We start from the raw sequence: 14,331 nt of genomic DNA on the forward strand, positions 1-14,331 counted from the left end.
ATTCTCTCCACATGATCTGAGTTGCACTGACCTGATGTAAGGCATAGCGGAGTTATACCCCCTTATCTTTATAAATGCATCAGTTTCCTGTCGACGTTTGAGGTCATAGAAGAGAATCCATTTTTGACATTTATTGTGGACATTTATAACGTTGTGCATTCGCATATAAATCCATTTCATATACACTTATGTCGTTCTGACATCAGGCTGTATTTTCTTCGCTCACACTTTTCGTAAAGATGATAAATTAAAAAAATCGTAGCACAGTGCTTTTATTGGTACACAATGTAAAACGGAGAAATTTACTGATTTTTAATGCACACAAAAGTTCGGGACAACATTTATCCGTATCTATTTCTCAAACCCCTCAGGTTATCGCAGTTATATTTATACCAACGGAAAGGAAATTAAATATTCTACATTTCTGAGTAATTTTATACCTGTACACAGATCCAGGACCACGCTAGCACAATTCTTGCACAACATTCACTTTTCAGACCTTACGAAAATGTGCGCCTGAAAAAAACCTCGGCATCCACGGATTAAGGTTACAGCTAAGGTTGGAGTCCAAGTTAAGGTTGCCTTAAGGCTGTTTTGTGCAACGGGCATATCTTTTTCTTAAGGTGATTGTAACTCTAACCTTAGTGCTTAAGGTTGATCTTAGCTAAGGTTCTTTTGAACAGCGGAACACAGATCCCTTAGACAAGATGTAGTAGATCTGTCCAGATCCCTTAGACAATGTGTAGTAGATATGTATCTCCTCTCATAGCATATAGGAAACTAGTTGTTCCTTCTGCAATAGACATTAGTATGTTTCATCTGTGTTTGTTCTAGCCATGTTCCTGACCATGTTCCACTCACCATTCCACATGAAGCACTTCTCAAATACAATAAATAAATAATTAATCATTACAAAGAGTACGACGAGTCAAAAGCATGGCTTTACATTTGCCTTAATCACTCACTGACACTATTTAATGCTGACAACTGAGCCTGTAATACATCCTAAAAGGTTTTATTACTTTTTCAACAGAATGACTGTGACTTAACACATGAAAGAGAATTTTTGATTAGTGAACTGACTGCATATCAACCTATCACTATATTGGTCTTTGCTCCAGAACACAAATGTATTTCCATGTCAGTTATTATGGTCAATGACGCCCAAATGATTATGTCCATCTCATAAAGAGGCTACCTTGTTGTCTAGCAACCACAATGTCTGCCCAATATGTGATCACATGTACAATTCAAGCACATCTGACCTTAGTATGAACAACTTGAGTATGTACAATTTGAGCTGATAAATCTTACACAACCCAAGTACGTAGTAGGCACTAGCTTACCACATTATTTATTAATGTGAAAATATGACTTACAGTTGTACAACCTGAGAGTATATAACCAGAACATGTCCAGTCTGAGCATTCATAACTGAGTGAGTGAGTGAGTGAGTGAGTGAGTGAGTGAGTGAGTTTAATTTTACACAGCCTTTAGCAAGATTCCAGTAATATGACAGCTCGGTACACCATGGCTCGAGCCATGGCTCGAACCCAGGCCCTCGGCATGATGAGTAAATGCACACTAGGCAGACAAGTGTGAGACAGAATAAAATCAATATACTGACAAATTTACATATGAACAATGTAACTCACAGTACATCAATCACAAAAATTGATTCAGTGAAACAAAATGTTTGTACTGAAAGCATTTGCAAATGAACATACTCAAATTTAACCAAACATGTAAGAATATGAATATAATGTAACATAAAAAAACTTTACTTGTTTTTCCAGTGAAATTGTCTTTCCACACATAAACTGGCAATGAGATAATGGTGAAGTTATTGAGGTAAATGCCCAACAATGTGGGAAGGCAGCTTACATATTCACCATGCTGAGAATTACACGTGACACTGCTAGTGCTGGCAATCTTGTTTATGTTCTAAACATTAGCCCAGGTAACAGATTTATAACTAACGTGTTTACAGTAATCTTTTATAGGAACAAAAATACACTTTTTGTGCTCAAAATAGTTCCGATACACTATAAAGTATCCTATCAGGCTTAACATTTGTAGAAAAGACATCTTGACAATGATGTCTTACTTCTTTTTTCCTTTGGTTTCAAGATACGACAAATACTGGCAAAAATCTCTCAAATCCCATGTTGAAATGTGTTATGTATTAATTTTAGTTATTTTAACCTGAGGAACAGGGTCAGGACGAATTGATTCCTGGAAACATGCACAAGATTGAGAGATTTACCGTCGATTAGGGCGATCGTAGCACTAAGATGATCATACTTTAACACAGACATATGACAGTTGCAGCACTAAGGTGATCGCAACTCCCATACAATAACACAGAGTCACAACTGTTGTAGTACTAGCATGATCGTAACTCCGATACAACAACACAGAGTCACGACTGTTGTAGCACTAAGGTGATCGTAACTCCGACACAATAACACAGAGTCACGATTATCGTAGCACTAAGGTGATTGTAACTCCCATACTTTGAAACAGAGTCATGACTGTTGTAGCACTAGCATGATCGTAACTCCCATACAATAACACAGAGTCACAACTGTCATAGCACTTAGGTGATCGTAACTCCCATACAATAACACAGAGTTACAGCTGTCGTAGCACTTGGGTGATCGTAACTCCCATACTTTGACACAGAGCTACGACTGTCATAGCACTAAGATGATCGTAACTCCGATACTATGTCATGACTGTTGTAGCACTATGATCAGCTCATGACACATGGCCCTGCACCAATGAAAGGGTTGATCTGGATGCTTAGAAAGTTTGACCAATAGTTTCCTAAACCGGATGTTAGCATTACTGGCTTTATGGCAACCAATATACTAAATGAGCAAAACAAACACTGTTGTCTGCAGTGCCCAATTTAGAGTTTCTGGTATACGTGGAAAGTAAAACCTTTTCACAATTTAGATTGTGACATGTAGTCAGTGGACAAGGATGGTTTTAGTCCGACTTAGTCACCGAAGACAAAGGTAACTACTCTACTTATGTTCAGTCAGTAAAATCTGGCTACGTTTGGGTCTATTTTTCATTAACTAAACTTATTTGTGGCATATTGGCAACTCAGCAAAGTTAGCTTATCTGTGTTTAAAGAATGATGATTCTTTTATGGATATACAACTTTACAACTATATATAGATAACTATTCAACATAAATTCAAATGTTGTTGTCAAGCATTAGACATTAGAATCTATGTCAAAACATCACCTTTCACAGAATACAGTCCAAAGATATCTGCAGTTAGTTTCAAAGCTTTACTGCCATCTGCCACAGAAGACAATCATTTTGTGTCATACTCAGTGAAGATGACCTTATTGTAAATTTATGCCAAGCTTAATGTGACGTGTTTGGTTTGCAGTTGCTTAATAAATATGAAATGACAAAGTATAGATATTTTTTGTTGGTCATAAGCATCAATTACAAGCTCTTTACAGCATATTACCTGACATGATGTCACGTTAATACAAATTATATGCTGTATGATGGGCATGCTGTTTTCTAACAAACTGATTATTATTACTAGATTACTTCATCCATGAAACAGTGTAATATTACGACAATAATCATAATAATTATGGAGTAATCAGGTGTATTTTGGGCAGATTTTTCTTGTCAGTATTTCAAAGGTAAAATACTGATCCAACTCATTATACATAAAGCATTTTTACTCAGCAAAAGTCAGGGTAGATTTGAACATAAATAGCAGTTCACTGTACTCCAATGCTCCCATGTTCTCCAGCCAAAAGTTGTCTGGGGGTCCAACTCTCACCATAACACAACTTAGGTAACCATGAAGACTTCACGAGAAGGAACACTGCATACATGAAAATTCAAAATGGCTGCTAAAGAAGAGAGTTATCAACAGAAGACTGTGGCTGCCTGCCAGGTAGAGTTTTGCCAAGTTATGTAAGTGTGAGGAGAAAACTAAACATAACAAGAAGTAGTAATTGTCACTTTTTTGGCAAGCTAGATAAATGTACGAGCATGCAGTACAATGTTTGTCATTTGTGAGGGATATATCTGTTAGTATTACTTATGGTGGCTCATATTCACTGGCTTATTAATCATTACAAATAACTGACATGTTTAGATGTTGGCTTGTTTTCTTGATCCGGATACTGGTATTGACATATTCCAACTCAACTGCTAGGAACAGGTCTTCCTTTAATATCACCATGGAAACACGTCTGCCATGTTTGAGATCTTAAATATCAGATAGACTGAAAATAGTTAATTATAGAAAATAATGAATTATTATGTGAATTCTGTCATAGTTGCTAATTTTAAAGGTTTAGTTTCTTTACATCAAACAAGAAGCTACTTTCCACAATCATTTAATCCTGAATTAAAAAATCGTACTTCAGAACAACAAAGGTAGAGACTGTGGATTGATCAACGTCTTTTAACCATTGTATTCACCCTTGTGGTTCTAGCACCCAACTTGCAGTGACTGCTGTAGTCAGATGGCACTATTGTAAGTAAGAACAAAAACTGACCATTCTAAGTACACTTAGTCTCAGTACTAAACGTTCGCGTCAGGTAACCTTTGAACGACCTATGATGATCATATCAAACGAGAGATGGACGAACAGATTTCACCAATCAGACAATGGCTACTTTCTAGGGTTTGGTAGGACTTACAAAATTCCCCTGTCACTGACACTGATCCCTCAACAAACACAAATCCATATGAAACACAGATATTTGACCTGCAGTATATATGCTTAGGGCTTTCTGATGACATGCTTACCATTAGCTAATATTTCCACAAGCTGACATCCTTTATTACTGATAAAAAAACACTTTTTTCAATGACTGTTTGCTTACTATTGACAGTGTTAGCACGTACTCAATGTGCAGTACCCAGCAGTGATCGTACAAAAAATAGCATTCAGACTCATTCAGGTACAGACTTTTCAAGCTTTAAGTTCAAAAAGCATATGCAAATGTGCACTTTTGCGATTTGGTAAGCTGTTTTCTGATTAGTCAATCTCAAAGGTTACCTTATGCAACCTCCTACTGGGGTTTGTTAGCCTCAGTAAATGAGTATTTTACTGAATTATACAGAGACTAAGTTTACTTTGACTGACAAACTGAATCTGGTGATAGATGTTTACATATTGGAGAAACCTGAATCTGTGCTTAGTGCATAATCTGGAAGAAAGTGGGATCTGAGGCCTAACCAACAATCCACCTGTTACAATTATTTTACTAACATTTGTTTAGAGCCGATATCCTCCTTGTACTGGTAACATTCCCTATTTTATTGTGTGCTAATAACAGCAATTGATTGTTGTGAAAGGTAAGCGAATGCCAGAGGTAAGAGATGTTTTAGTGGACTGGTTTAGTGTCTTGGCTGATGCCAGATGGCATGTCAACAGAACCCTAATGCATGGGTTGATCCCCATCAAGTCAATCACTGGATTGTCTGATGATGTTTTTGCTTTTTAAAGGCCAACAGTGGAATGTTGCACAGAACTGTGTTAAGCAACAAACCTGTTAAAGATCAAAATGCAGAAAAGAAGAATTTGAGAAGTTACAGTCTTTTGTCAGATTATAATGCTCCATTCAGTTAACTATGACTTTGGTGTGGTCATGAACTGATATTTCAGGGTAACACAAACATTTACAAATAAACAGTCTATTCAGTGATAAACTCATCCAAGCCAAAATATTTTCACACTGTCCAGTTTACACCAAGCCTCCAGGACATGTCCTGTCCTCCAAATTCAGCAGCCAGCAAGGCTTACTATGGCCAGCATGCTACAGAAACAATCCATCAGTAATAACTGACTTGCATCACGGACATAGCTTGTACTGATGCTCCACAATCAACGCCATGACACTCATCTGTTTACTTATGCATATTGCCCTTTATCATGAATGTTGCCACAGTAGATCAACTTACTCACACATTCAGTAAACCCAACCCAAATTGTCCGAGTCAGAAAGTCACGACAACACTTGTTTCAATATATTAATGGCAAGTCGTAATATTGCACACAACTAGACCCTTTGATGAGGGACTGATTTTGAATTAAGGGCCCAAACAATTAACCAAATGGTGGATAAAATATTCCTTTGTGGGCGGAGATCAGCATGGTCACGCTACCCTGGCCATGATGGCGTTTATGAGACTGTTGCTTGTCCCCCGGAGCATATGAACAAACCAACCCACACATACAAATGGATTCATTAATGATTAAATGGTGGACATAACTTTGGGAACAGCCTACCATTAGCCAGTGCATTTCCCATCAGGGGTGACTTTACATTTACCGCTGGATGCTCTTTGCGTTTAAACAAACCCAGCTGAATTAACTGTAATGGATAGAGGAGAGTCGTACATGGTGTAGTAGCTCTAGTCACTATCACAGGTCAGGCAGCATCAGTATATATGTGGCCAGGTAGTGGAGATGCAGCTTTAAACATAAGTAAAACTGTGACCCGCACCCTCTCACCAATACACGCACAATGACATTACAAATTAAACCAGAGTCATCAGGACATGAGACATCATTCGGTCTGGAGTAATTTGGCTAGCTATATCCAGCTTCAGCACAGTGCAACTGGACACTTCCCATTTAGTTAAATAAATACATTGCTGTTCATCTGTTTTCAATATTCTACGTCAACAAAAAAAACTCACACTGATCTGTATAGCAAGTTTCATCCAGGCATGTTTAGTGGCTTAGGAGCTCTTTTTTCAGAAAAAGTTCAACTTGATGTTATAACCACTGCCACTTGTCACCCACCCCAACAAATGAAATCAACAATTTTACAAATACTCAACATCAGAGGTTGATACATACACTATAGTCTGTTTTCTCAAACAGACAAATTTCAGAAGCTCACATCTATTTCTAGTGCCATGGGAGAATGGATAATCACTGTGCCTCTGAAAGGTTCTATTATCTGTGTTAATGAGTAACATACATCCATTTATTGTGTTTCTGAGATGGGTCTACCAGCCATTTTCCTGCACAAGCTGATGAGGATGGTATACAAGAAGTCCTATGTACTGAGCCATGAAGTGAGATGAGTCTACATTCCAGGACAAGGGGAACAGAGATGTGATGAGCAGTTTCACAAATGGCTTCACACAAAAAAGAATGGGTTTTCTTTCCAATATAGCTTTTTGTCATTGCTTGATTTTCAGCTTGAGTAGACATGACAAAAGCACTTCTTCTAAATTACCGAGTTAATCTCAATTCCGTTCAGAAAGCTTTTTTTAAGAAATGTAATTCCCTTTCATTGTGTTACTCTACAAAATTAAGTTATTTCAGTTAAAAAGAAATATCTAACAAAACTGTGAGCAAAACAATCTATTCCACTCATTTTCCTGAATGTGAATCAACATGAACTGTATCATGTACAAGGAAGTAAGGGAAGAACCAAATACAAGCGTCACTTCTGAAATGGTATACATGGAAACTCGTAGACAGGGTGTTTGCTGAGGGCAGGGGGATGAACAGGTGCTTGGTTTACCTGGGGGTGAGGTGTAACTATATCTGTACGTTATCTTACATCCAAGCGTACCTGTTGTCTTTCTTCAACGCCCAGACAGTTGTCACGTGTACTTACTTGACCTACTACAGTGCAATTACCCAAATGACAAAACCTTTGTGCACAAGTGACTAAAGAAATATTGACATTTTGCATCATTGTTCCTGGGGGAATTCATTACTTGTTTTATAACTAGAGTACAGAAGCATGCCCTTCTTAGAGTTCGATAACTGGCAATAGTTTACAATGAGAAATTACAGAAAGAAAACAGTGTCACTTTATAGCAAATTAAAGGTTAAACTTGTACATCTGTAATGTGTTTAGTTCAAATACCATGGACACATGATATAGACTGATGGAACGAAGTAGAAAAGGAAGGGCTGGACGTAAGAGTGACGATGATGGATTGATTGTGAGACCAACAATGAGGTGTAGAAAAGGAAGGAATGATTGTGAGACCAACAATGAGGTGCCGAAAAGGAAGGAATGATTGTGAGACCAACAATGAGGTGCCGAAAAGGAAGGAATGATTCTGAGACCAACAATGAGGTGCCGAAAAGGAAGGAATGATTGTGAGACCAACAATGAGGTGCCGAAAAGGAAGGAATGATTCTGAGACCAACAATGGGGTGTGGAAAAGGAAGGAATGATTGTGAGACCAACAATGGGGTGTGGAAAAGGAAGGAATGATTGTGAGACCAACAATGGGGTGTGGAAAAAGGAAGGACTGATTGTAAGAGCAATGATGGAGTGTAGAAAGGAAGGATTGATTGTAAGAGCAATAATGGGATGTAGAAAAGGAAGAATTGATTGTAAGAGCAATGATGGAGTGTAGGAAGGATTGATTGTAAATGCAATGATGGAGTGTAGGAAGGATTGAATGCAAGAGCAATAATGGGATGTAGAAAAGGAAGGATTGATTGTAAGAGCAATAATGGGGTGTAGAAAGGAAGGATTGATTGTAAGAGCAATAATGGGATGTAGAAAAGGAAGGAATGATTGCAAGAGCAATAATGGGATGTAGAAAAGGAAGGATTGATTGTAAGAGCAACAAAGGGGTGTAGAAAAGGAAGGATTGATTGTACGAGCAATGATGGGGTGTAGAAAAGGAAGAATTGATTGTAAGAGCAATGATGGAGTGTATGTAGGATTGATTGTAAGAGCAACAATGGGGTGTAGAAAAGGAAGGATTGATTGTAAGAGCAATGATGGGATGTAGAAAAGGAAGAATTGATTGTAAGAGCAATGATGGAGTGTATGTAGGATTGATTGTAAGAGCAATGATGGGGTGTAGAAAAGGAAGGATTGATTGTAAGAGCAATAATGGGATGTAGAAAAGGAAGAATTGATTGTAAGAGCAATGATAGAGTGTATGTAGGATTGATTGTAAGAGCAATAATGGGGTGTAGAAAGGGAAGAATTGATTGTAAGAGCAATAATGGGATGTAGAAAAGGAAGGATTGATTGTAAGAGCAACAATGGGGTGTAGAAAAGGAAGGATTGATTGCAAGAGCAATGATGGGGTGTAGAAAAGGAAGGATTGATTGTAAGAGCAATAATGGGATGTAGAAAAGGAAGGATTGATTGTAAGAGCAATGATGGGATGTAGAAAAGGAAGAATTGATTGTAAGAGCAATGATGGAGTGTATGTAGGATTGATTGTAAGAGCAATGATGGGGTGTAGAAAAGGAAGGATTGATTGTAAGAGCAACAATGGGGTGTAGAAAGGGAAGGATTGATTGTAAGAGCAACAATGGGGTGTAGAAAAGGAAGGATTGATTGTAAGAGCAATGATGGGATGTAGAAAAGGAAGGATTGATTGTAAGAGCAATGATGGGGTGTAGAAAAGGAAGGATTGATTGTAAGAGCAATAATGGGGTATAGAAAAGGAAGGATTGATTGTAAGAGCAATAATGGGATGTAGAAAAGGAAGGATTGATTGTAAGAGCAATAATGGGATGTAGAAAAGGAAGGATTGATTGTAAGAGCAATAATGGGATGTAGAAAAGGAAGGATTGATTGTAAGAGCAATGATGGGGTGTAGAAAAGGAAGGACTGATTGTAAGACTACACATATTGCTCCAAATAATACATATAGCATAATAATAGTATATATTCACGTGTAATTATTCGCAAAGGGTATATGATGGCTGTCTTAGGATATTCACAATATTTTGACTTCCTTGGATCAAGTAAAATGGGTAAAAGTAGTTTTGAGCGGGTGGGCTAACATGTACAGAAAGATTTTGTTTAAACTGCTGTGTCAGTTCATTTCATATTTTCCTCTGTTCATGTGCTGTCACAATCTCATCACAGGTCCCAACAGCAATACAAGTCTCAGTTGCAATACACACTAGTCACTGAGGTAGTGTTTATTTGAAGGTGAGGCCTGTATTTGATAGTAAACATAGATCTGTAAAACTAGTCAGATACTCAAGCTGAAAAGGATACATCGGGTAATTACACACTGTTGTACTACTGGTTTTGTGAATATGTTGTGCATATTTGACTGCAAGCAACTCAAATCAACTGGATCACTGTAATGTATTTGCAGATTTCAAGTAAATATTTGTTTTTCCTGGAGCTGAAAAGACATTCATTATCATTAAAATAAGTGAACATTTTCAGAATTGGATGATATGTTTTTAATTAAAATTTTCAGGACAATAATATTACTTGGTATGTTTTTTTTTTTCATTTGCTAGTTCAAGTTTCAAGTTCTGAATGTTATTGCCTACATACTATAAAGGTAAGGGACGATGAAACTTTGGTTAATTGATTCCTTGCAATGTGAACAATTCTCTGCATCTATTTTACCTGGTTGATGGAATTCTGGTGCGAATTCTTTGGCTTTTAACCTGGCAATATCACAGTCCTGTTGTGCTCGATCTGCCGAACTGTCTGCTTGTTCCGCTTTTGCCCGAGCATTAGCCATTCTGGAACAGAAATGTGAAAACTTACAATTTTGCCACAAGAAAATCATCAGTAAATTCTCAATTATCTCAGCACTTTTTTATTTTTTCCCTAGCTATATATTCTAAACAAACTGATATCAGAATAGAATCAACAATCTTTTACTAGTAGTATACACTAGATGTCAGGACAGATAGGACAGGTCAGGCTGGCACCCACTTTTCCTATACTTGTGAAGAGTTGTCTCCCTTGTCCACTCAGAACCCTGTTGCTATTGGTTCATTTCTAAGATTTGTCATGATAATGTTGTTGGTTTATCAGTACCATTCCTGAGCTTGTGGGTATCACCACGCAGATCAATATGGAAGACCTGCATCACTCGTGTCCATCTTCACACATTAATATACCATCACAAGTGTAAGTGTAATATTGCACAAAGTAGTGCTAAAACCCAGCACGTTCACTCACTCTTGTATGCCAGACTGAGAGCCTTGACACTTCACATTGATATTTCTCAACAAACACAACATTAATGCTTAAATTTCAAACTGTTTGGCTTATAAAACAATCCACACAACAAATAGGGGTCTGTTTTTAGGTTTTGATGTAAACTCTCAATATATTCTGGAATGTGACTTTTATTCAGTGATTCTATGTTTTCTCCATTTCTTCTACCTTAATAATACATACAGTTACAATGTTAAACGTTTAAATTCTTTCTTATTCCCCAGTACTGACAAATCTGTTGAATTTATTTTCTGATTCTGTGAACAAGCATACTTGAGTCTTATTATGTAGAGCAAAGTATCACAAACTGGCACAGACGGTTCAAATAATGACCGTTTCCAACAACCAATCCTTTTAACAGGGGTAAAATTAGACGCTACTGCAATAATCTATCTATATTTGGCAGCCAGGGGCGTCATGACTCGATTAACAAGCTTGGTGAAACTGGGAATTTTTCACTACGCTGAGACTGCATACTCTATCTAAATCGTCATGTGCAATGTTTTGAGGAGTGCCAGATCTTTATTTAGAAAGCTGCTATTAGTTGGAGGGGAAATATTACCATGCATCAAGGCATGCATGGTGGAGATGGTGCAAGGTCAGTTGAAGAGGATAGGAAATTTCTTCTTATTGATTTCAGCATTGCCCAAGTCTGGCTAAATGTGATGCAATTTTTCTTTCTTCTGGGCCAACGTCCAAGTTTGCTCCCACGATATTTTACACTCCTCTCACAACAAATTCATCCCTAGCACCAAGATTTCTCATTCACTTCAACACTTGCTGTTACATGCATTTAGGATTTGACTATGAATATGAAACATTTCTGCATGTTTGGTTGATCTGTGTCAATAATTGTAATAGCTGGGACGAGGCAATAGGAACTTTCACAATGAAACTTCCATTAAGGACGTATGTAACATTTCTCTACATTCACAATTACAAGGATGCCTGTGGACCTTTCAACTTTAATGAAGATCAAGTGCATTTAATGAATGAAAGACAACAGTGAATAGAAATAGCAGCCTTGACAGTCACCCTACCAGGCACTGACACTCACTGTTCACCCGCCATGGCTATTTCAGTTAAGAATATAGGACATCCCCTTAACATATGTTGAAAGTACCCGTGTAAATCCAAGTAAGAATTGGTCTTCAGCAACCAGCACTTATCATAAGAGGCGACTATCAGGATTGAGTGGTCAGACTCGTCGATTTTACTGACACATTTGACCATATCCAAATTGCAGAGATTGATGTTCACTCTGTTGATTGGTGGACTGTCCCGACTTAGTTATTTACAGACTGCCACTGGAAGGATAGACTGTTGCTAAGTGCTCCATTAAACAACAAGCAAGCAACATAAAGTGAGTACAACAGATGCAAGTTACCAGAGCAATATGGCACGTTATAAATGCTACTATATCATGTATGGTACCAACTCAACTCAGAACATGTACTAATTGTCAAAAGATAAAAACAAATGAACAACTCATATATTATGATGGCCAAAAGAATGTTTTAAAATGGAACTGTTGTAGAAGAAAAGTTGACAGCAAATATAGTCATTTTATATGTAAAGTCTTTGAATGTCCTTCACCTTTAAATGAAGTAGGAGTCCTGGCATTCAGTAATAAATAAGCATACAAAAAATCTGATAGACTTGCTAGATCAGGTACTCTCCAGTACGCAGCTTTCACACTGGCATCAAACAGATTGATGTTCTATAGATACGGCAATGAGATGGATGTTTTCAATCATTATAAACAGAACATACAGCAACAGTGCAACATGGATGTGAAGTCCCCAATCACAAGTATATCTCACTCGCATCACTCTTCTTGACAGATATTGAGTTTTGAGACTAACCCTGTCTCTGAATTAGAACTGACTTCTTTACTTTACAATGAACACACTAAACACTGATACAATGCTTAGCTGTAAATACTGAAAACAACCAGTCATGAACTATAGGGTGCACTTGATAGCACCATGTGGTGCTAGAACCAATTAATTAGCACATTCAAGCACTGCAACAAGCCTTGTCACGCCTGGACTTCACAAGACTGAAAGTGAAATGATAAATCTGCTAAAATAATGAGGTTCAGTAAAATCTCACTCAGGGTTATTTTTACAGGTGTGATTCAAAATGATTACATGAACTACACAGCAGAAGATCGACAGCAACAGAGACGAAAATACTTCAACTGGATGACACTTGCCATCTTACTACTTGACAACCCTCTCCACTATTGATTTTGTTTTAAGAATCTGTAACGTAAGCCAGGTAACTTTCTATAAGGGGAATGAACAAACTGCACACACCAAACTACATTATACTGAATGCAACAAGAAGATTATGAGACATTTGTGGCTATTGAATACAAGTTTGACATATCATCCTTTAACTTTCAGGTGTGACCTTGAAAAGGACATGTTTTTGCCAGAAACAACATACATTTGCCTTCATGTAATTTAGCATGTAAAAACATAAGAAAGAATTGCTGAGTTGGCCAAACCTTACATATCCAATGACAAAATATCTTATGTTTTTTTTGTAAATCTGTGTTGTGTCATAGAGGTTAAAAAGGCTGTTTTGCTATGATTGATGTAAGCCCATGAGTAATGAAAAAACGTAGTGGTACGAAAACTTCTTGTAAAGGCATGGGAACCATAACTCCAGATGAAATACACTTCAATCTTGTTAGTGGTTCATGACATTATCTTGAAACAGAGGTCATATTCTTGCACACTGAGCCTATCAACTAATGAAGTCTGTGCACCATAATGTATAAAATTCCCCATACATAAAATCAATAAGTAGAAATAAATAGAAATCAAAAGTTGAATCAATTATGCTATAGGCGTATCCATTTCACTCCAGCCAAGCTGAAATTTATGAAGTGTATTTTTACGGGCAGTTCAACAGCACTGGAAGGAAGTCAATAAGCATTGCCCAATGTTGTGCGTTTCCACGTGATTGCGTGAGCTCGTTACACTGGCAGCGTGAGCCATCCTGTGAGAAACTTCGCTGACACTGCACTTCTCATTACTGGGAGGATCCAGGAGGATGGAACAATCAGCACGGCACAATTTACACGAAAAACATACAATTTAGGGTGGCAACTAGCATTATATTGACTCTCTTGAATAGTTATGTCACACTGTCACTGAACAGTACAGTTCTACTGATGACTCTGTATCATAATAAATTCTGACAGTATCTGTAGAATCCCTTCTTCATCATGCCTAACTCTGTATCTGTTGTATTGATGCAAACATTAAGAGTACTTGTCACAGTGATTCACTGTGACATGCAGCAGATAAACAACTGAAGCAAAAAAATCCTCTGTTTTT

The 14,331-nt window shown here is 37.5% G+C and overlaps 1 protein-coding gene across 1 annotated transcript in view; it reads right to left on the reverse strand.

Annotated features, from left to right (window-relative positions):
• The window catches only part of LOC137258133 (junctophilin-1-like), a 105,492-nt gene that overhangs the window by 6,970 nt on the left and 84,191 nt on the right, over positions 1–14,331 (reverse strand). Inside the window, exon 4 of the mRNA XM_067795698.1 lies at positions 10,376–10,494. Coding sequence (XP_067651799.1) covers positions 10,376–10,494 — 119 coding nt within the window. The remainder of the gene's footprint in view (positions 1–10,375; positions 10,495–14,331) is intronic.

Source organism: Haliotis asinina, chromosome 12 (assembly GCF_037392515.1).
Source record: "Haliotis asinina isolate JCU_RB_2024 chromosome 12, JCU_Hal_asi_v2, whole genome shotgun sequence".
In the NCBI taxonomy this organism is placed as follows: Eukaryota; Metazoa; Mollusca; class Gastropoda; order Lepetellida; family Haliotidae; genus Haliotis; species Haliotis asinina.